The sequence below is a fragment of the Pholcus phalangioides genome, unplaced genomic scaffold (genome assembly GCF_987345545.1).
Source record: "Pholcus phalangioides strain wild (caught in Gottingen) unplaced genomic scaffold, Ppha-v1.0 ptg000017l_1, whole genome shotgun sequence".
NCBI classification, from domain to species: Eukaryota; Metazoa; Arthropoda; class Arachnida; order Araneae; family Pholcidae; genus Pholcus; species Pholcus phalangioides.
The window spans coordinates 33,469,455-33,493,727 of record NW_028301610.1 but is presented as its reverse complement, the minus strand read 5'-3'; the positions used below and the strand labels follow the sequence as shown (position 1 = coordinate 33,493,727).

Sequence of the window (24,273 nt, the reverse complement as noted above, 5' to 3'; positions counted from 1 at the left end):
AAAGTCCTTACTAGTGTTTCAACTTGTTGCAGTACACAAAAACTTGAAATTGCAAAAATGTTTCAAATGAGATCAAAATATTCATGATGGGAACTTTACACAAACAATTTTTTTTAACTAACAAAATCAAATATCTTATATTCTTATGTTTCCTTCGTCCATTCAGAAAAAGTTTGTCATTTCCGAAAAATGTGAAAAAAGGTTGTATTTTCGAACAGCCAATATTGACAGATATATTGAATTTCAAAGTTTGAGAGAGGATTCGGGAGTTATTCATAAATTAAACAGGCAAAATAATCAAAATTTATACTTAATGAAATAATGAGATATTGCTTTCTAAGCTAACTTAGTTTGTCTTACAATATATATCCTCCTAAAAGAATAAAATTGGATGAGAATACTTCACATGTACAAGAACCCCACTTAAAAAATTAGAAAAAGTAAGATTCCCCCTTAACATAATCATATCATTATAAAAAAAAAAAAAATCTAAAAAAAAAATTTTTGAGAAAGAAATTCGTAGCACTATTTCACTATCCTATAAGATTGACTCGAGTCAGAGCAAAATGACAGAAATTACATTATAACAAAAAAATTTTTTGGCCAAAACAGTGTACTAGCAACCACAGATAATTCTATCGTGTCTTTCCTCACAATACGTCACATTCTTTTTTTAGGAGTCTTTCAAAGAAGTCCAGTGTGTAAACTCTCTTCCTTGATGCACAGCTAATTATAAATACAGTTAAGTTGTTTAAGAATGACTGTCTTTCATGAATAGTTTCAAAAGCAGTGATAAATGTATAAATTACAAGGTTCGATGTAAATAAGTCAAGGTGCACTGGATGGTTTTACTCCATTGTCCATCCTTTTTAAAGGTATTTTTTTACATATTTTTTACTATTCAATATATATATATATATGTACACCAGTGTAATCGTTTTTCAAAAACGAAGCAATTTCCAGCTCTTTGCTGTGAGCATTGTAAATATTGTTAATGTCTCTACATGCCCTAAAAATATACAAGACAATTGAATGCTATTGGGTAGCATCAGAACCACCAAATCTAGAATAAGCCTATGTATCCAATTGCCTTGTTATGCAAACTGTTGTTTCACCTATACACAAAATGTGCACCATAATTTTGAGTAGTGAAATTTACTGTCTAGACCAGTGATTCCCAACATGGGAGTTAACGCCCCCTGGGGGGCGATGGGATGTTCCATGGGGGCGGTAGAAGCTACGGGTATAGCATAGGATTCTATTGGTTAGATTGCGTTGGGGGGCGATGGCAGAAAAAAATTTCCAAAGAAGGGGGCGGTGGCACAAAAAAGGTTAGGAAACTATGGTCTAGACTATGGAGTGTAGAAAATACAAAATTATTTTTTCCTATCCTGACAGAAGTTTTAATGACTACACTATGTTTTAAACCCTCAAACTAAGCAAAGCACAAATACAATGACACGACAGGAAAAATGCCCAATGAGGTGGCTGAGAAAAATTAATAAAACGAATCGTCCACATACACACCCAAATAACCTGAAAAACCGATAAAATTTCTGCTTTGGCAGAATCAATTGCAATCTACTACATTGGTGTTACTTGGCAAATATATCAATGATTCCCTCCTGAATTAAAATTACACACAAATTTTGTTAGTAGGATTTGGTAAAAAAAATAGTAAAAGCAAGACAAAAACTTGACAGAAGTAGGACATTCTACCAAAAAGTAGGAAAACTAGGACAAGTGGGAGCCCTGCATATTTTCAACCTTCTCTAATTATTACAATTTACACTCATGTCCATAAATTAAGGATAATTCAGAATCACACGGAAATCGAAAGTAAAAATTTCACCTGTAGAATTATCACACACATCTGCAAGAATGATATGCAAATTTCAGGAAGCCACCAGATGATGCCGATAGTATGCCACAATGGCAAGAGTGTAAGAGGGGGGTATATAAGGAATGGTGGCAAGGAAGTAAAATTGTTCACAAGAGTTCTGTAAGGCGCTCAGTGCCATAAGCGAATAGTTATGACACAGAGGACGCATGTGGATGATTTTTTACGCGGTAGAATTATCGGCCGCCTGGAAGTTGGGTGTACTCAGATGGAAGTATCCGAGGAACTTGGAATTGCCCAAAGTGCCATCTCTAGGCTTTGGCAACGACTCCAAGATAACGGAAATGTCAGTAGACGTTACAGTACAGGTCGCCCCAGAGTTACAACGTCGAATGAAGACCGGTATTTGGCAGTAACTGCCAAAAGAAGCAGACGGAGCACAGCATCTGACCTGTCTCATCAGCTATCTGCAGCCACGGGTACCACAGTTTCAAGGCAAACCGTGTACAGACGTTTGGGAGATATTGGTCTACACGCTCGCAGGCCTGTCAGATGTGTTCCGCTCACGGCAACTCACTGTCGGCAGCGATTAGCCTGGAGTAGAGAACATGCAACGTGGACATCATCACAGTGGGCTTGTGTGATGTTTTCCGACAAGTCCAGGTTTAGCTTGCAGTCTGATTCACGTCGGACTTTCATATGGAGAACGGCAGGTACCAGTTACCACCAAGACAACATCATTGAACGACACCGTTACGGTGGTGCAGCATTGCTCGTTTGGAGTGGAGTTATACTGGGTTCCAGAACAGATCTGCATGTTCAAACCGGAACCATGAAAGCCCAAATTTAACGAGACTTCATTCTGGAACAACATGTACGTTTGTTTAGGGGTGCCATGGGTGCAGACTTTGTGTTTATGGATGGCAACGCCCGTCCTCACCGAGCAAACATTGTAAACAAATGCCTTGAATCTGAGGATATAACCCGTATGGAATGGCCAGCATTCTCACCTGACTTGAATCCGATAGAGCATGTGTCGGACATGCTTGGCCGATGAATTGCAGCCCGTCAACCACCTCCTACATGTGTACCGGAACTTCGGAGAGCATTGCTTGCTGAGTGGAGTGATCTTCCCCAAGATCAGATCGATAATTTGATACTCAGCATGCCTAGGCGTTGTACGAACTGTATTTCATCGCATGGAAGACATACAATGTATTAACCATCATACCAACCATGTAATAGTAAGTTTTTGTAAAGGAGATATTTTTTTACAATTGCTCCAGGGAGCAAAAATCGTAGTTTTTATGAATGGTATCATACATACACCATTGTTTTTGTTCTTTATCTTTTGTTTAATAAATGGGCTTTATGAAGAAGTAACGTTTGTTTCTGAACCTTTATTTGCCGGAGCTGGCGTTATCCTTAATTTATGGACATGAGTGTTTATATTTTGCACAGACTCCTCAATGACTGCTAAAAAGATGACTCCTAAGCAGCAGATAAGCAAAATAACGGCAAAATTTGAAGTTAAATACTGTAGTATATTTTCATCATTTGGTGATGGAGCTTTTTTTGCTTGTGATAAACTTGAATTTGGATAGCTTCTTGATTGACACTAAACCACAGGGCAAATTAAAATGTGTGCTAATAAATGCCTGAAGGTTGGGTAATAAAGACTTTTTAGAAAATTTGATAGCTGTGGAGGGTCCATACCTTGTAGCGATAGGAAAGGAGATGGAGTCTTGATTGTCTTAAATGACTGAGCAAGCGATTTGAGAACAAGGACAGAAATAGCACTACTCGCAAATTTTTTTCATTACACTGAAGCTGGCTGAAATGCTAAAAAATATAAGCATAGTAGGAACAGTGAGACCAAATCGAAGAGAAATACCTGACACATAATAAAGATAGTGAAACTACAGTTGCATGGAACATTGTGATTGGAATACAATGATGCCATAATGAAAATCTATCAAGGAAAAAGGGAAAAAACATTTTATCAGTCAGCACGCTTCATCTGAAATCGATCAGTGTTGCCAACTTAGTTATTTTTCAACTAGATCTGGTGTTTTTTTTGGCCAATTAGTTGGGAAAAATATCCATCTATAGTTGTTTTTCCTGTTATTTCGATAATTGTTTTTCAAGTCTTCCTCAAAACATTTTCCTGTGTATTAGTAGTTTATCATTAAATTACTTGAAAATACGGGAATGTCTCGGGAAATAAGGGACATATGATCATTGAAATAATGACTATCATGGATTCTGGTTGTTTAAGCCCGTTTTCTAGTTTTTTTAATGAAAAATATAGTTGGAAAATTTTTTGACTGTTGGCAACACTGCAGTCGATATTGACAGTAGCAGTTCTAAAAAAACCTTCCCCAGAAACTATTTCACACTAAAATTCAACAAAATTTGCCACAGATGTACCCATCAAATGACCGAAAAAATATTCGATGAAGGTAGCATCACAGAGGTGGCCTCTGTCCACATCTTTTACAACATCTTGGTTCTCACTATAATAAATTCATTGATTTTGCACAGAATAGTACAGAATGGCCAAACTATTTTTCGAATGCAGTTTCTCTAAAATATTATTGAAGTGATACGTTCATCACATACGTGTCACCCTTACGAAAGAGGATGCGTTCATACACCCTTAATCGTGTAACTTTGTAAACCCTAAAAAAGAGAACGAAACGAGCCCAATTTCAGGTAACATCAAAATTTGGAAACAAATCTGTTCATTTTGTGCATGGGTTGTGCAACTTCAACATGTGGTATATATACAAAAATAATCTGCTTCAAACTGCTGATCATGAATTCCATTTATCGGTAAGAAAGCTATATTTATTTTGACAGAATAGAGGTAACTGTAAGTCATCTTTATAAACTTTCTCATACTTAATGTGTCACGCTCGTTTTACATCTTTGTCATATTATGGAATTACTGAAAAAAAGGTTTTTGTATTGAACGGTGTACTGTGTACAAAATCTTATCTTTACTGAATTACATAATTTTTTAGCTAATTTTGAAGCCTATATTTCATACCCGTAAACAAATATACTTTTTTGTTATTAAATACACAGTTAAACAACGCTGAATAAGAGTAGGGAAACCCCAGAAACCGAAAATAAATTCCTGTTTTTGTTACGGAACTGTTCCTTCACAGTTTGGGTCAATTTGACCCAGTCTGCGGTTCTAAGTATACCAAAAGCGCAGTGGTTCTAGTGTTAAGGAACCACACCTCTATTTTGGCAAACTTAAAGTGAATGCAAAAACATTTATATATACCACAAATTCCAATTCAATCGAGGAACTGAAAATTGAAAATACAAATTTAAACTGAAATTGGTCCCTGTGGGTGGCAATATTTTCCCACGGATGACATCTTCAGGATCTGATGAAACTGTAACAGTTTTTACCTATTTCCCTCCTGGCAAAGAATATAATATTAATTTAAAACAGTTTTTTATCGGATTTGTCCGAACTGATTTGTAACTTTGATAATATTATGATTGTTGGGGACTTTAACGCTAGATTGGGTGACGACATATTTTCCTATAATGCATGATGAAAATGATACTGTAACTAGAACCTCAATGGATATGATAAATAATGAGAGTGGCCATTGCTTGTATATTTTTTTAAAACTAACAATTTGATCTCTTATTGGTTATTTAAAGAGAGATGCACAAGGGCGTAAAGTTATTGAAAATGTTGGGGGGCTCAAGCCCCATACAATGGAACCTCGTTTATTCGTCGCGTCGTATAAACGAGGTTTTTAAGCACGTCGTCGAACAGTCGGGTCAAAGCGTCGTATAAATGCAAAAATCGTATAACTGAAACGTTATCTCTACCTTACTCTTCCGCAAAAATTTCCCTAAGAAAACTAAAAATTATTGTAATTCAAAAACATATTTCATGAAATTGAAATCAAGAAAAAATTATATTACAAAAAAAATTACTCGAAATACAGCACTAAGATTGACATAACATTGCTGTTTCATAAACCTCAAGCACTCTTATGATGTTCCTTTCAAGATTGGAAATACAAAAATGCGTTATTTATAAACTTAAACAAAAAATTCGTCTGTGTTGTTCGATTTCTATATTCAAGAAAAAAGTCAATAAAGCATCGAGTTCAGCTCTTCTGAAAAAAATCAGTTCTGTTTTAAAGAACTGTTTTTGCGTGCATCTACGGTCAACAATCAACCTCCGTTAGCAGTCAGTTCATTTCGGAACTTGCAACAGATATTGTTGAAGCCACCTCCATTCCGTGGTCACATCCGCAGGAACACTTTGAAAATGATTATAATTTTTTTCAAGGACTTTTAAAGACTTGAAAATGAACATTTTCTCCAAGGATTTTCAAGGAGGGTACGAACCCTGTCCCTATATATCAGGGCTTGACAAATCTCGGGCTCCAGGTCACCATGGCGACTAGAAAATCGGTATCGGCACCAAACATTCTCTGCATGTGATTGCTAGAGTGGAATCATAGGATGACGAAAACAGTGTGGCTTTCAACATGGGAGGGGAGGGGGGTCTCCGTAAGTCCTGAAAAAAATCTAAAAAACATCATTTCGGACCGTTTTTCTTCAGCAAAAACCATGCTTGGCTCTTCAGGAATATGGCTGTTTCCTACATAGTTTTTGATTTGTCAAGATCGGCTATATTCAAATGACATCAAAACAGGAATCATTCAATGTTTTAAAACAGTATTGAAATTTATACTCGATGAAAAATTCAAAAAGCATGGTCATATAGGCTTATGCAGCCAGAGCCGCTATCCTATAAAATGTTTGACAAATGATTTTACTTCATGTTCATTTCTTTTTCTCTTTAGAGGTGGGGGGGGGGGGGTGAAGAGGACAAAATCACTGAAAATATTACGATTTGATATTTTGGTTTTTTGTTGGTCGGCATTTCTTCGAGCAGAAATACTTAATTTCGTTTCATTTGTGTTCAATAATGTGCATTTCAATATAGTACAGAAGTACCGTATTTGATTTGCAAAAAATTCAATGTAAACAAACAAAACAAAAATATTAAAATGTCTGAGTGAGTACAGTGTTTAAAGAGAGGAAAAATGCAACACCATACTGAGCTCTTTCGCGTATTAATAATGAGAAAATTATTATTGCGTAATTAATGACAAAAGTTCGGTGTAGATAATATCTGATATGGTGATAATCTCATTATGAAATCAATGATGCAATAATTTTATTGCATCAATTAAAAAAATGTGAAGGAAGAGCAACTTTTTTGCGCATTAACCCTATATAGTCCCGTTGATTTTTGAATAGACATGGTAAATGGTCAAAAAACACAAACAGGTTTTTTGGTATTTCAGAAAGTACATCCTTTAGTGTCATTTCAGTACAAGGTACAGCTATATAATTACAATAATTTTTATCTATCTAGAAAAAAGCAGATTCCTTGTTGGTGTCATATTTGAGAGCTGTCCCAATTTTACGTGCTCAGAGATTTATATTATAGCACCAAATTGAGGGAAATGAAAATAAAATTCAAGGACGAAACTATTCAACTTTGCTGAGCAAAATTCTATCTGTTTACAGATAACATTAAAATTAAGGCAGACTATATTTTACCCTTAATTAATTATTTTAGCTAGTTAAATCCAGTATAATTAATTAAATTGCTGTTAAAATATGCTAACAGTGCCAATTTGCATCGGTTTCTGGAAAAAAAATAATTTTCAATACGTTTTATGGAGGAGAACCATAGAGGGTATAAAAACATTGGTTTCGATTTTATTTGGCCAACATAGGTGATCAGTTGCTATTAATATCAAACCAAAAAATTTGGGTGTCATAAGATGTTTTTTTTACATAAATTATTTTAGACTTATTTTGTTCCTTGTTATTAGAGACCACTGTTTAAGCAAAACAAATTTGAATAATCCAACTCGCAGTTTTCCAAACTTTTTGTTTCATCGTCCTCCTCTTCAGAATTTGTTTTTTTCTCAATCCCCCCCCCCTGGACCTTTCCATGCCCCAGAGGGGCGATATTGCCCATTATAGGATACTCTGATCTAACTGATCATAACTTCAATAACAATCTCTGTTCCCATTCTTCTAATCACTATCACCGAATATTATTACCAAAATCTCTTGTGTTGTCTGATCAATAATTTCATGGTCGGTTTTCTTTCACCTTTCGTAGTTTTGTAATTTCTGAACTCCGGATAATCCACCCTCGGATAATCGTTCTACTGTACTTTCGATTTCTTTAGCAATCTTGTTCCAAACAATGTTTGTCGTAAAAGCTTTTGGCCTCAAGAATATCTGTATAAACATTTTATGCAATCGCAAAATTCCCAAAAAATTAGAGAAACTGCTAATGAGGTTGTACTTACCAAGATTATTATTGCTCTGTTACAAATTGGGCTTTGATGATGATTCCTTCATCATGAAGGATGAGTAAGGATGCAACGATCGATCAGCGTTGACTTGAAAATTTGTAACATGAACACTCAACGATGACACTTGTATTCAAAAACAACTGGATGTTTCTTCCTCTTCTTATATGCTATATTGCTATAGTTAATATGGCAATCCTGTTTTCGGTATTGTCAACTCTGTACAGAAAAATTTCTCACGTCTTCGTGCGCAACCATTTGTCGGCAATTACCTTTTGTAACTACTATAGTTCTGCTGGTCAAATGGTGATTTGACCAGCCGAATTCATCTTTTGTGACCATTTCGGATGTCTTTTATTCTTCGTTTTTTTCTCATGGTTAGTACATCTGGACAACATAAAAATGTAACACTGTGCTAGCTTCCTGAAGGAGGGACACGTAGATGTGTGTTACTTAAACACCTATAAACACATGATTCAGTTAGATGGCGGTATCCATGACTGAAAATTTCGGGAAAGTTCTCACGCTTCCTCAGGGAAAAATTTCCAATACATCTGGCTGCCCATTCGTGTGTGTCTTTGTTCGGAATTCGCCTATATATATGTGTGTGTTTGTGTATGCTCCGCCTCGCTTCAGGGCAGTTGTATTCTAGAAAGGCTACTAAATTTCTAGTGGAACAAAAATAGTCAAAGCGCCGCTGACAGGAAAACTACAACATCGATCTCGTTATTGCTATCATATAATACATTGCTACCTCCAGAGGGGTGTACAAACAATGAGGAAGGAGATCGTACAGGAAGCGATATAGACCGGTCAACCAGTTCCCTAGTTAACAAGTGAGGGGGGGGGGGGGTTGGGGTGTATTCTGTTGAACAGTTTTCTCCTTTTTTTTTCTTAACTCATAATGGGTATCTGTCACAGGCATAGTACAGAAGTGCATTCAAGAGGATTCACTGATGGCATTTTCTACTTCTGTCGCCAGCCGATCTACAGAGACAGTAAACAATCCTCAGCTAAGAAAAAATAAATTAGTGATTGCTCTTTTCTGATGCCCATGTCAGAAGTACGGGCTTTGTTGTCCTCAATGGTTAATGCTGATTGCGACTCAACGCTTTTCTTTGATCTTGTCCCAAAGCGATTTGCCTTGTCCTATCTACCCGCGAAAGCTGGTTGTCTGGAATAACTACTATATGGTCATACAGGCCCCCCTAACTAGGCTGGGGCAACCGGGGCATTGCACCAGGGCCACATGCCTAATTGGGCGCCACAAAATAATGTACATTTATTTTGCATAATAATAATCCTTTCCAAGGGCCCCCAGAAAAAGTGTGCCCTGGGGGCCCCGAAAAGGCAGGCTATGGTCCTGTGTTCATAGAAAAAGAATTTTCTCGCTAAACATGGAAAGAAAACCTATAATTTTTTTCTTTGTTGAATTAATTTTCAATTTGAAATCTTATAAACGGATGACCGAGAGAGAGGCTTGAAAAGATCTCTCGACCAAAGATCTCGTTGTAAAGTCATAACTATTAACATCATCAGACATCAGACATACATTGCACTATAAACATGCCCCCCCCCCCCGCTGAACGGTGGGACTAACCAACACCTTCTAGAGCAAGCTGTTTTAGAAGGTATTGGACTAACAGGGCTCTAGTGCGGGGGGACGATTCCCCCCCCCCTATCATTTTTTGTTTTTCACACGAAAAATTCACTGTATCCACCAAAGGCCCTGATGCAGGATAGGGGATGCCTATAACATCTCTTTTATAGTCCTTGCCAACAAAATTGGTGAAATGGGAATACTCGTTATCAAGTTATCGCAGCTTCCGGTCATTTTTATTTGGTCCCCGAGTGACGTTATACCGAGGACTGACTATTTATGATTTATTGAATTTTAAATAGATACATTTTGCGGCACTTACATACCGATATTGTGCATGCATTTCACTATTTATAAAGGGGTGGCCAACCTGCTTCCTGAGGTAATTGAAGATTAATTTTTACTTTTTAAATTGAAGAAATTCTTTTCAATTTGTGAGCGATATTTTTCTTATGAATGAATGAGTCTTGTAGCAAACTTGTAGGCTATCTCCCCCCCCCCTTACCGATAATGTGTAGTAGGCCATCTTTGCAATGACCTAATTGATAACTTTTTATTGAATTAGTTTTAGTTTCGTTTCTCATCTTCGAAATTCCCAACCAGATGAGGAGCAAAGCCGCTTGAAAGATAATCTTAATGCAGCTCTTAATGCAGCTTTGATGGGGAGAAAACGTTGAGGGGGCGGGGATATCACATACCTCATTGGCGTTGCTGTCACTGCCTTTTCAGTCACCTCATCAATAAAAATTATACAGTTTGTACAATTTTTGTTGATACACATGCACAATTTAGATTAGGATGTTCAGTTTTCCTACTCAAAAATTCAAAAAAAAATTCTAATTTTCTTTCCTAAATGAGCATTCTTACGAAAACGAAGAGCCAGTCAAATTATATTAGTGGAGGGTGCAAATCTGTTCCACAAAACAAGGGTTATGGTGTTGACTACACTCTTTAGGAAGACGTTGGCTGAGGTGTTGGGCAACATTTAAAATTTCCATGAGTGCTGCGAACGTAAATAGTTCAGGAATCCCTTAGTTATAAAGATAATATTTTGTATTGATTGTTAAAATGTAGTGGTGACTTAACGAATGGGCCAATAAAGCCCGGTCGAGGGGTTGGTCTTGGAACTTTGAAAAATTATCATTTATTTTTCATTTCCTTTTTTAAAATCAATATTATAATTCACTTGTTGTTTGATTCTATGTTCTACCCCCACCCCTAGTCAAATTTTGTTGTAAAGGGGCTTGAAAAATGTTTCGGCATCGGTCCTCAAGATCTGTTATGAATGGGCATTTAGAATGTGCTTTTTTCCCCAATATTTTTCAAAAAAACATTGGGGGGGGGGGGGGGCTCCTAAAAGTTATTGGTCCTCCCGCATATACGGGATTCAAGCGTGTACGAAGGAGAGGGAGAATGCATTGCACAATGGTTTTTTTCAGTAATTACTGGGGAGGCTCAGTCCCCTTACAAAATTTATTGCGGCGGGGTGGGGTGGGGGCTCAAATGGCCTCAACCTCTAGGTTCTGGCACCTATTCTTTATAGAGTGTAATTTATTTCGGTTTCAATATCATTGCTTCCCATTTTTCAACCTCCCCCTCCCCCCACCATGCATCTTTGGGCTTATTTTCATGTCGGCGCCATGGCCGTCCTCCGGTCGCAGTGAACAAAAGAAGAGACACTCAGTTTTTGCCACAGGCAAAGAAGAAAGAGCCCCCTCAACACCTCAAAGAATCTTCCTCTCAGCCGTGCCTTCTGGCAGTAAGGATTGGAACCGATGGAGGGTGGAATTGGGGAATGAACGGCAGGGAGGAAATGAGATAAACGTATTGTCATAGAACAAGAAAGCCAAAGACCATCCAGATTTTTTAAAAGAACTAAAATTTTGAGCAGATTGTTTCCATTAACTAATTCATAATTAGGACAACTTTTGGTTAAAAAAAAAATTTTCATCATTGCAAAATGAATAATCCATATTCATACGAATTTTTGGGGGGGCTGAGCCGTGTCTTCAAAAATGTTGGGGGGGCTCGGGCCCATGGGCCGTATAGAAGTTTACGCCTATGGAGATGCACATGGCGCGTTCACATATTACTCCTATAATGGTGGTTGATTTATTTGCTATCTCATGTGATTTATACAAACAATTTTTTCCTGATTTTAAATGATTGTTTTTCCAATCAGTGCTAAATTTACCTCAGGTATCATCTCTGAAAACAAAAGATCATTAAAAATCTGCAAAAGATCATTCTGGAATTCTGATTGCTCAGATGAGTTTGACACGAAAGCTAATCATTCTTTCTCTAGAAATATCACCTAACTTATTCGTTGAGACTTTTTTTAATGTTGCTACTGAATTGAACGTTATTCATACTGTACACAATTGCAAGTTTTTCCACAACAGACTGACTCTGTTTGATGAGGACTGCCGTAACTTAAAAAAAAATTCATAGAATTCATCGTTCTCTCAGAAAATCTCTCAAGAAACATTTATGACTTTCTGATCTCTTAAATTGAAAAAAACCCTGTAAAACTGAAAAAAAAACAAAACAATTTCTTTTCACACCAAAATAAAATGTATATTTCTGCCAAAAATTCTTCTGAATTTTAGAAAATAATGATTTTAAACCTAGACATTCGAATCTCAATAATGTTCCTACAGCAAACTGGTTCGTTTTATTCAAATCTGTTTTCACCAACTGATATATAATAATCAAATACAAATATTTCCTTCCAGTTCCGATAACCCGTTTTCTTTCAAAGAACTTTTTTTGCCCTCAAGAATATAAAAAGTGGAAAGACTCGTGGCAGTGATCTCATAAAACCTGAATATTTGAAGAGTTTGGGTTCTGCCAATCTTTTAAGGCTTCTAAAAATCTTCAATGATATCTTTCGAAAAGTCATGTTTTCCCGTTTCCTGGATTGAGGTTCAAGTCAACCCCCACATATAAAAAAGGTGACCCCACCCAACTGGAGAATTAGACCAATTTCTTTGATCTTAGCCAATGACCAAGCTATTATATTGAACAACCGATTAAATATCTGGCTAAATGAGAAAATATTATTCCAAGGGAACAAGCTGGATTTTGTTCTAATTTTTCAACTACTGATCAAATTTTCATTTTGAATAACCTACAAAAATATATTTTTAAACCTAGGGGCAAAGTTTATGCTATATTTATTGATTGTAAGAAAGCTTTTGATAGTGTTGACCATTCCCTACTCTGGTATGTTCTGAGATCCATAGGAATTGGTGATAAACTAATCAATATACTCTCTAATATGTATGCTAATGCAAGAGTAAGAATTAGAATCTGTGATGGTCTAACTGCTGAAATAAATATTACTAAAGGGGTTTTACAGGGTGAAATTTTATCTAGCCTAATTTTCTTTATTTTCATAAAAGAACTTGTAGACTGCCTGAACTCATGTAGTATTTCACAAGTTTTTTTTAACCAAATCAATGGTATACATGATTCTTTTGTACGTGGATGATGTCCAAAACCACATCCTTCATATTTAAATGTTTCAAGTAAACTTGTACATTATCACCATCATTAACAAAAGTCAATATTCTATTTAAAAAGTTGCTCTTGTAGCGACTTCACGTATAGCAGAATGCTCATATCAAATATAAGAATATTTAGAGGATTTATTCTAGTTTTCAAAACAAGACAAAAAACCAAAAAAAACAGGTTTTAAACAAGTAAAATATTCAAGCAAAAAAGAAATAGTGCAAAAAAAGAAATAAAATGAAAGATTGTAATATAAAATGGATCAACATGAAAAAGCACTGATATTTTTTAGCTTAGTTCTTTTTAACCAACAGTTAAAAATAGAAAAAAATAACCTAAAATATTATCCAGTTATAAAATAACTACTGTACTTAATTTTTTAGTATTACTTCAATGCATTAAATGTAGACAAATAGAAAGTTGTTCATGCAACACAATAAACATTTTAAATCATTTCATAAAAAGCTTTAACACTCAAAATACATGAACTAATTTTTTTGTGTTTCTTTCATGATTTCTGAAAAAATTAATTAGTTTCTTCTCTAATCATTTTCAAAAAATGAAAAAAGATTTCAAGTATTAAATTTAGAAATAATTATGCTTGTCATGTGATTAATAAATTCACTTACCATAAATATTGTATTAACAGCAGATATGAGAGCATAGCTTTCTTCTTCTTCGCTTATCGATTCAAGTAATGAGAATACGTGGTTGCTAAGATGCTTGAACAGAGCTTGTATTTCAGAAACCTGAGTAAAAAATATTAGGCAATATATTGCGCACATGCAGCATATATTATAGGTTTTTTAAAAAGTGACCACTTCAACATGCCTCTTCAAAGTTTCTCAAAAGAAAATTTTAAATTTTCCTGAAAAGTCAGTTTTCTCACAGGAAAAAATTGTCAGAAAATTTAGTCATAAATAAATACTAAAGGTATTATTTATTGTTTGATTACCAAATAGACAATACCAAAGAAAGTGCCAGATGAGTGGAGGGAATTACAATGTTTCTTGTTTGCAGGTAATAAAGGCCGAAAAAAAATTGAGGATTCTGAGCACGATTGGCTTGCACTCAGAGAAAAAGGGAGATTTTAAATTGAAAGACCTCAATTGTTCAGAACTTAATAACTATACGAAAAGCTTAGAGATACCAGAATTTTTTTACAATGTTTTTAACACTTATGATGATTAAATTTCAGAAGATACAATGCCCATTTCAATTTATATTGCTGGTTACATAGCCTTCAAAGTGTCGCATAATTTAAAATGTGAGCAGTGCATATCTGTTTTAACTAAAGAAAAAACTCTTGAGTTGCAGTGTTCCGATGAAGTCTTTAAATATTTAATGTTGACTGACAAAGGCCAACTTAAATGGTCTCAGAAATTACTAACACATGTCCTTGTAACATCTCTCCAATTGTTTCAAAAGCTTATTGGTAAAAATTATGAAAATGCATTTTTGAATTTTTCTGAACGAAAAATCTACTGATTCAACTAATGACACAAAAAATGGAAAAATTAGGGATCAATTTTGCTACACAATGCAGTTATGGTAGTACTCTTTATACTGTTATTAAAAAGTGTTTGTATGTAATTACAAATGTTTTTATGAATAACTACACAAAAGCCAAAAATGACAACAGACAAGCTAACAAACAGAGCAAAAGAAAATTATCTATACTTGCCAATTTATGAAATGCGTTTTTTGTCATATAATGACCATGTTCTAAATATTGATAATCCTGGTTACAAAAAATTGTTTATTGAATACACTAAATTTCTTTTTTGAAATGAATTTTGTGTGTGTGCATGCGTGTGTGTGTCTTTTCTCAGGGCTATGTTGTCACTAAAGATTGACGAGCGTCTGGTTTGGTAAATAAATTTTTTTTTCATGCTTGTAGTTTTCTGTTGAAATTTATTTCCCTTTATTTTGTTAAAAATTTATTTTGAATGATGTATTTATATGAATCTTTGAATTACAGATTTAATTGGTCAGTCATTAGTAGGAACTTAATTTTCTGAAAAATTTGTTTGAATTGTTTTTGAAATTGAACCTCAAATTTATAATTTATTGCACAATTTAAAAAAATTCTAAAAATTACATGAACATCTTGACAAAGGTAGAAATTAGCAAATATTAAATATTTTCTTCCGTTTATTTGTATTTTCTGTCCCCCCCTCCCCTTCCGAGGCATTTCCCCCTTCCGAACAGAGCGAAGTGAAAGGACAGTAGACGTCACAAACCATTGGAGCAGGCCCGGTAAGAAGGGGAAAATCACGAAGGCCCTGGATAGACCAATGATTTTTTATGAGGAAAAATTCATTTCTCAAGTGACCCTCATAATTATTTCATATTTTTCAATCAAATTTTATCATGCACCGCAGACTCTTTTGGTTTTCATTTCCTTTACATCCAACAAAGATACATTTTACTTCAACATCTGTGAAAAAACAAGCTAAAAAATGTCATAGTTAAGAAAAATAAGTTCTCTCTAATTTTCAACCATTAAGTTTTCAAAAAGATAAGTAAATAAAGTAAGTCTTTATACACATTCACTCAAATATTTCATATACTCTAAAAAAAATAACTCACCTCTCTGAAAAAAACATCTATATGGGTAAGATTACGTCCTGGACGATTTCTGTATGTGACAACACATTTCTTAATAATTTCAGTCAAAAGCTCTTTGTAACTGCAAGTTTTTCAAGATGGATATCATTAATGGCTAGGTGAAATAAGAAGAGTTATGGATATTTACGAAGAAATATATGAATATGATACAGAAAGCTAAAATATCAAAGTTTCAACCATTAGCATTAATATAAAAAACTGCATAGTGTTATATGTTTACATAAAATGTGCTTTTTGAGCCAAAAAAAAAAGAAGACACGAAATGCAACTTAACAACAATTATAGTTTATCCCACTTATATAGTTTTTATTTTAGAACATTTTCCTGCTTTGAACGAATGATTTGTAGTCTCCACACTCACAGATATCCATCAAGATTTCCCATTTAACACTAGAACTACTGCAGTGGTATTTTTGACAGCTATTGTAAAAATACACGATACAGCTGTAAATATTGTTTTTATTTTAGATTAAACAAGTGGCATAAAGACTAGGGTTACCTGTCTTGGAAATATTGTCATATTGAAGTTTTGGGACCCGGGGGGGGGGGGGGGGCAACTCCAAGAAAAAATCTTGTTTATGTTTTTCGAATTTATATTACGTATTATTCATGGATATGAATATTTAAAGTCATATGTTGTTTTCAGGAACCTTTTCACATTCAGCAGGTGAATTTCTCTACCCCCCCCCCATAGCTGAATAAATTTAAAAACTGATTTTGAAGTAAACACTAAATATTTTTTTTTACAATTCTAATTACCAAACAGAACAGTCTTGGTGAAAAATTCATAAAATCTCGAAATAAAAAATTCGACGATATAATACGATGTTCCCAATCTGTGGTCCATGAGTATTTTGTATGGAGTCAGCGCAATCATTTTCATTTACTACCATTGCATGAATCAAATTTTGTGCTGTGAAATAGCAATATATTAAATTTTTTAATATGAAAATCAAAAAGAAATTTATATGCAACTTAAAAAACACAATATTTATTAGATTTTGAAGGGTGCGTCTAAATTGACCTTTTGACGCTACATGGGGTCCGCTGTGCATTGGTCTTCACTACAGGGGATCTGCGACGTCAAAAAGGTTGGGAAACACTGATATAATAAACTGAAGAGCCAAAAAAACTGATAAAGGCATGCGTATGCAAATGAAGAGATATGGAACCAATCGGAGTACGGCGCTGTGGTCGGCAACGCCTATAAAACACAACAAGTGCCTGGCATAGTTGTTAGATCGGTTACTGCTGCTACAATGGCAGGTTATCGAGATTTAAGTGAGTTTGAATGTGGTGTTATAGTCTGCGCACGAGAGATGGGACATAGCATCTCCGAGGTAGCGATGAAATTTAGATTTTCACGTACGGCCATTTCACGAGTGTAACGTGAATATCGGGAATCCGGTAAAAAATTAAATCTACGACATAGCTGCGGCCGGAAAAAGATCACAGAAGAATGGGAACAACAACGACTGACGAGAATCATTAAACGTAACAGACATGCAACCCTTCCGCAAATTGCTGCAGATTTCAATGCTGGGCCATCAACAAGTGTCAGCGTGCAAACCATTCAACGAAACATCATCGATATGGGCTTTCGGACCCGAAGGCCCACTCGTGTACCCTTGATGACTGCACGACACAAAGCTTTACACCCGACAACACCGACATTGGACTGTTGAGGATTGGAAACACGTTTCCTGGTCTGACGAGTCTCGGTTCCAATTGCTTCGAGCTGATGGACGTGTACGGGTATGGAGACAACCTCATGAATGTATGGACCCTCCATGTCAACAGGGGACTGTTCAAGCTGGTGAAGGCTCTGTGATGGTATGGGACCCCTGATACGTCTAGATACGACTCTGACAGGTATGTAAGCATCCTGTCTGATCACCTGCACCCATTCATGTCCATTGTGCATTCTGACGGGCTTGGACAATTTCAGCAGGACAATGCAACACTCCACACGTCCAGAATTGCTACAAAGTGGCTCAGAGAACACTCTTCTGACTTTAGACACTTCCGCTGGCCACCTAAATCCCCAGACATGAACATTATTGAACATATCTGGGATGCCTTGCAATGTGCTGTTCAGAAGAGATCTCCACCCCCTCTTACTCCTACAGATTTATGGACAGCCCTGCAGGATGCGTGGTATCAATTACCTCCAGCACTACTTCAGACATTAGTCGAGTCCATGCCACGTCATGTTGCTGCACTTCTGCGGGCTTGCGGGGGCCCTACACGGTATTAGGCAGTGCATCAGTTTTTTTGGCTCTTCAGTGTACTTGGCCAGTAGTATAATCTATTTTGTGCAACCAAAATCATTTCAGCACTTAAAAGCACATCAATGTGTGGATAGCACAACTTTTATCAAGATGCACATTGCAATACCAGCAAAGCAGCTGCTGAAGAGCCATTCAAACAAAAACAGGATGGCACGACATCTGACCGGCTGCCACTTCACCCAACTTTAACCCTTGCAACTTTTGGCTGTGGAGGGTACCTCAAAATATTATGAACAGTGGTTGGATTGCAAACTTTGGTGAATTCCAAGCAAATCCACATCATGACCATGGCATACTCCGATCTGTTGTTGAACAATCATTTTTGTGCTTTCACCTCATAGCCACAACACTAAGGACAACATACTTATCATTTCTTGAGTAAGTTGTAGTTTTATTTGTTCAATTATTTCACTTTTATGATGATTTCATAAATTATGAAATTGTGCAATGTCAAGTTATCATTTTGCCTGGACTGGCTATTGTTTACATTCTGCGAGCAAATTTCCCATGTGTTGGATGAGCAGTGTCGTTAATTTTACATTTTTAAGTATTTTTCCCCTTTGCCATGTAAAATTCCATTCCTTCAGGAATATTCATGCAAATTTTAAAGTCATTCTGACAATGGTTCTTTTTTTACAGAGTTTTGAAATCAGAACTTTAGATATATATAATCACCCAGTATCAAAAATCATCACTAACTAATCTGCTTTTCTTATGCTTCATTAAATACATTATATTCATTTACTTTTTACAGGGGTGCAAGCGCCCCTCATCTATTTCGGAGCAGCAAAGTTCATTTTTGGAGCAGAAATTTTGAAAATGGAGCAGAACTAAAAACGAACTATATCTGCAATATAAGGAGTAATTTTTCTGTGAAATGCCAAAAGTTTTGCCAAAAATGGTTGAAACAAATAATTCTAAATAAATTTCCTTCACAAATTAAAATCCATTTAAATTTTTTCTGAATTATCTTATCTGTCACTACTAAAACATGCATTACTGAAATGACGATTAAAAATTATGAGACTCTTTTCAAATTAAGCAACATGCATACTAAAAACCTAGGCAACAAGAATTTCTGCTGCTTGAACACCAAAATCTTATTCATCCTGATATATAAAAATAGTGTGTGCAAAAAAAGTGTGTGCAGAATATAATAAGGGTTTCCGTGAAAAAAAATTAGCTTCTCACAAAATTTAAAGGAATTATTAAATTTAAAAGCAAAATGCAAAAAACGAGAAAAATATAAATACCTTATTTACTTAAACAATTTTTCAACCTAATAGCATGTTAATATATTACGAATCACGAGTTGCTTTCAGAAGTTCAGCATCTCAATGACAATTTTTTTCAAATATTTCATGCCCTTGAACTTAAGGTTTTATATGTCTTATTTCATTAAAGCATTGGATGGACAGATTTTTCAACGTTCGAACAGACTTTTATTTATTTGTTAACAATGAACTCTCTTTCACTGTCTGTGTTACCATGTGCTAAAGATAAAAAAGCCTTCACCAAAACTGGCAAAATTTTGAACTTTGGGCTGCTTTCAAGGTTATAAAGTTTGAATATGTCTGCCCAACATCTATCTATTCTCTGAACTGATTTCACTTCTTGTAATTATTTGCATTGTAGTGCAACCCATTCATCACACATAATTAATAGTTTTGTTGGTGATACAAAGTTGAGCAACATCCCAGCAATACGTGAGGGAGTAATGTACCATCCCAGCAATGCACGAGAGGAAGTGCAAACGTTTCATTCTCTCCAACATGTTTTGGAAAGGTAGAACATTAATATAAAAAAAAAAGGTATCTCACAGAAGTTATGTAAAATGAGCACATGCTCCTAGTACAAACTCCTTCCTTTGACTATTGTTAAAAGCATGCCCCTCCCCCACCAATGCAGTGGCGGACCGTGCCGCCCTAGGAGGGGTGCCGAATGGAATGGAAAGGGTGAAAAAAGCTTTGTTTACAAAAAAAAAAAAAAAAAACCCAAAAAAAAACGCCGTCAGTAGCGCTTAAAACAGATTCCGCATGGGTAGAAATTGTTTTCCCTCGAGCCTCCCCTGTGTTCACCAAATCCGGATTTTTGCAATATGAAATTGCCACGATCGGCAACTGCTGACGATAATCACACGGCCGCATAGTGACTAGATGACAAAACTATGAATATTTTAGCTGGAGTTTTAACAGATCCCATTTTTTTCCAATGATCTTCGAAAAATGTCGGTAATTTAAACGAGTAAACCAATCCTCATTTCGATGTATGCGGTCTTTGAACGCAGGTTGGCAGCCACGAAATTACCGTAATTTTCAGTATATAACCCGCAGGAGAAAAAACGGTCTCCGAAATCGGAAAATTCGGCATATTCATTCAAGGACTTTGATAGCCCGGCGGTTAACCAATAACAGTATAGCACTTTATACTTCAAGGTAGTAGAACTACTTTCCAAGGTCACGATATAACGCGATTGTGGTAGATGGTGGGAAGTGGAAAAAAAATTAAAGTCTCTCCCTCCGTATTTTTTTCCGTGTCTCGGAAAGAACGCGTCCCGTGAACAAAATTTTCATTCTTCTTTTTCCTAAATTCCCGGTATTTGACGCACTACAGTGCATTAGCGGTACCTCCACGAACCAGAAACAATAATTGGCGCAAATGCGCAGGGATTCGGCGCCTTGGCGCACCATGTAGCAAGAGAACCGTTTCGGCGCAGCTCTTGCACCCCTGCTTTTTATCACAGGTTTTGCTGAATAGCTTCCTAATTAAGCATACTGAAAAAGTAACTGGAGAAAACACCTTTACATTATATAGTTAATAACAACATAAGAACTTTCGAACACAAAGTAATTCATTGAGAATTGCAAAAAATTAAATTGCAGAGGTTGCTTTTTGTTAAATGTAAGAAATACATATACACTGCTGGCCACCCAAATTGCAACACCAAGAAAGACAAGAGATATCGCAACAATATTTATTTTGTAGATAACATGTTGACCAAGCATCAAATGATTAAATTTATAGACTTCTGTGAAGTGTGGTTCCTGCCAAAATCAGTAGCCAGAGTAGCCGCCATTGTTGGAGATCACCGCTGCCACACGCCTCGGCATTGATTCAAAGAGACTTTGGATGTGTTCTTGGGGTACAGCAGACCAAGCAGCTTCCACGCGTTGCCAAAGTTGATCTGGTGTGGCAGCTGGGGATGTAATCTGGGTCAATCGTTGAGCAACCATGGACCACATGTTTTCCATCAGCGAAAGATCCGGAGAGCGAGCTGGCCAGGGAAGCAATTCAATCTGGCAATTGACGAAGAACCTTCGGACAATGCGTGCCCCGTGTGGTCGCGCATTATCCTGTTGAAATATGGCTGTGGGCAAGCCCTGAAGGTAAGGAAGGACAACTGGCTCCAACACCTCGGAGATGTAGCGCTGGTTTTTTAAAGTACCGGCAATGCGTACTAGAGGAGTGCGAGAGTGATATCCAATACCGCCCCATACCATAATACCCGATGCAGGACCAGTGTGGTGGTGCTTAACGCAGCTGTTCAGCATCCTCTCTCCACGGTGTCTCCAGACTCGAATCCGACCATCGTGGTGTTGCAGACAGAAGCGTGACTCGTCAGTAAAGACAATTTCATTCCATTGTGCCGTCCACATCCTTCTTTCATCGCACCATTGGCGGCAGAGACGTCTGTGGTTCTGCGTCAAGGGTAGACGAAGCAATGGACGTCTTGCGGACAGACCACTCTGCTGTAAACGGCGTCGAATGGTACGCGCAGACACTAGATGATGCGGTACAGACTGAATGTGCTGTGCTATGGTTCGTGATGTGGCTGAGCGATCCGTCACTGCCATACGCACAATACGCCTGTCATCACGTGAAGTGGTGCACTGAGGTGGATGCGATCGAACACGTCGGTACGTCGTACCCTCCTGCATCCAACGATCACATATCCGCATTACAGTTGTTTGGGTTCGTCCAACACGACTACCGATTTCCCTGAAAGATAATCCACAATCTCGGTAGGCCACTATCCTTCCTCTGTCGAACTCGGATACTTGATCAAAAGATGATCGCTGTTTTCTACGAGGCATAATTGATCGTTTTTTTGAAAAAAACCACAAGAAAAACACAATTGCCGTACTTCAAATCGTCGAAATCTCCAAGCCTTAAATAGCGCTTTGAAGTGACGCCACAGGCGCGCGTGATGTGCGTCTGCGCTGAAATTCTAATCATTTGCATATCTCACCTCCGCTAATGCATGTTGTAAATTTCATATTGTTTGCATGCTTCCTTCAGGGTGTTGCATTTACGGTGGCCAGCAGTGTAGATTAATATGTACATAGTGTTAATTACATTAATAAACATTTCATTTTAATTATTACAAGTTTGAATGATTTTTCAGAAATTTTATTGTTTATAATGTTAATGCTCTTTAAATGGGTTTTTTTACCAACCCTGACAGTATATAATCCGAGAATACTACATACTACTGTAGAGAATATTACTTTATTCTTACTGACTGATATCTTATAGAGAAGTGTTTATAGTTAGTATTTGATCTATAAGCATTCAGAGTACTAAAGTCTGTCAGAAGTTTGAGGTGTTAAACCTCACCATTGTTAAACATTCTTTTTCAAATCTTTAATTTTCTTTTTGCGAAGAACACATATCTTTGTGTCATTGTTCAACCAAGTTTAAGTAATTTCAGTTTTAATGAATTTTGATACCTGGGCATGGGGTCTTTGATGAATGTCTCGCACCAGAAATTTTCACAGCCCCTCCTCTATAGTAAATTTATAATGTAAAAAATATTATTTATATCAGGCCCCAGAAACACGAGAGCTCATATCAGCCTCTCTTATAAAGAGGCCATCAGTCTTGGCAGTCTCTAGTCTGAATGAACTAGGCTGTTGAATTAAGAACAAAATAGGTAAGAGTAAGTATGAATACATAGTCTAAGTGCCTTCTCCTTCTGAAAGTAAATTTTCTGTTGTTTTGGATAATCCATTTTCAGTAATCCAAGTCCCATTCACCATGGATTATCAAGACTCAAATTGTCACCAATCAATAACAAGTGAAATTGTCACTTACAAAATCGGTTACGATAATTGTTGAAATATGATATTTGCAGATATCACAAATACACTACAGGTAAAGAATTAAATTTTTTTTAAATCTGATATTCTTTCTTGTTTTCAATGTTATCATCATTTAGCTTCCTTGCTCCTACTTTTTTGTTCTGTCAACTCAAATGTTTTGTTTTCAAGTATCACAATTTAAAAACTTCAGACATTAGGGATTCAAATATATATAAGGAACAAATAAGCTCAAAAAATACTAGTATGATTGAAATACATAACTTACTCAAATAGTAGGCGTCGAATAGTTTTAGCTGCAATCAACTTTTCCCCATGTTCACATAACACACTTTTCGTCAATAGCATTTCACCTTCCAAGTTGTAATAAGTTCCCAGCTAAATCAAATAAAAAATTCTTGTTTTTCAATGTATTATAATCTGCAGATTACTAAATGCAGGAAAATTATTTTACTATTATATTATTTCAGGGTTCATGCAAAATTTTCTGAATAAAAATTAAGGAGTTTTTAAGGAGACATGGCAAACTTCATAACTTACAAGTTTTACAGCAAAAAAAAAAGGCGGGGCACATATGCAAATTTTTATATATTTTTAATTTGCCAAACAAATTTTCCTTCTCAAAAATATAGACGTAGAAGTGGCTCAGAAATTACAACTTTTGATTTGTTACCCAGCATCATAATTCATAAAATAATCAATCTACATACATACTTTTTTGTTGTCACCAAAATATTCTAAAACTTTGAAGTTTCGGTCAAAAATATAACTCGTAACAGCATCACAAATTATAAAAATTCTAAAAGTGATATTCATTCCCCTTCCCCCAATTATTCAAAATAAAAATCCACAGCTGACAGATTTTTCTTACAAAATTATATTTTTGCAGCAACTCTTTATTCATCTCTCACTC

The 24,273-nt window shown here is 36.1% G+C and overlaps 1 protein-coding gene across 3 annotated transcripts in view; it reads right to left on the bottom strand.

Annotated features, from left to right (window-relative positions):
• LOC149072936 (nuclear pore complex protein Nup133-like) overlaps positions 1 to 24,273 on the bottom strand; it is a 335,975-nt gene that overhangs the window by 131,028 nt on the left and 180,674 nt on the right. For all 3 annotated transcript variants that reach the window (XM_089246206.1, XM_089246208.1, XM_089246207.1), the window contains exons 20-22: positions 23,629 to 23,738; positions 15,932 to 16,031; positions 13,969 to 14,088 (exon numbers count right to left, since the gene is read on the bottom strand). In XM_089246206.1, the coding sequence (XP_089102332.1) occupies positions 13,969 to 14,088; positions 15,932 to 16,031; positions 23,629 to 23,738 (330 nt within the window). The remainder of the gene's footprint in view (positions 1 to 13,968; positions 14,089 to 15,931; positions 16,032 to 23,628; positions 23,739 to 24,273) is intronic.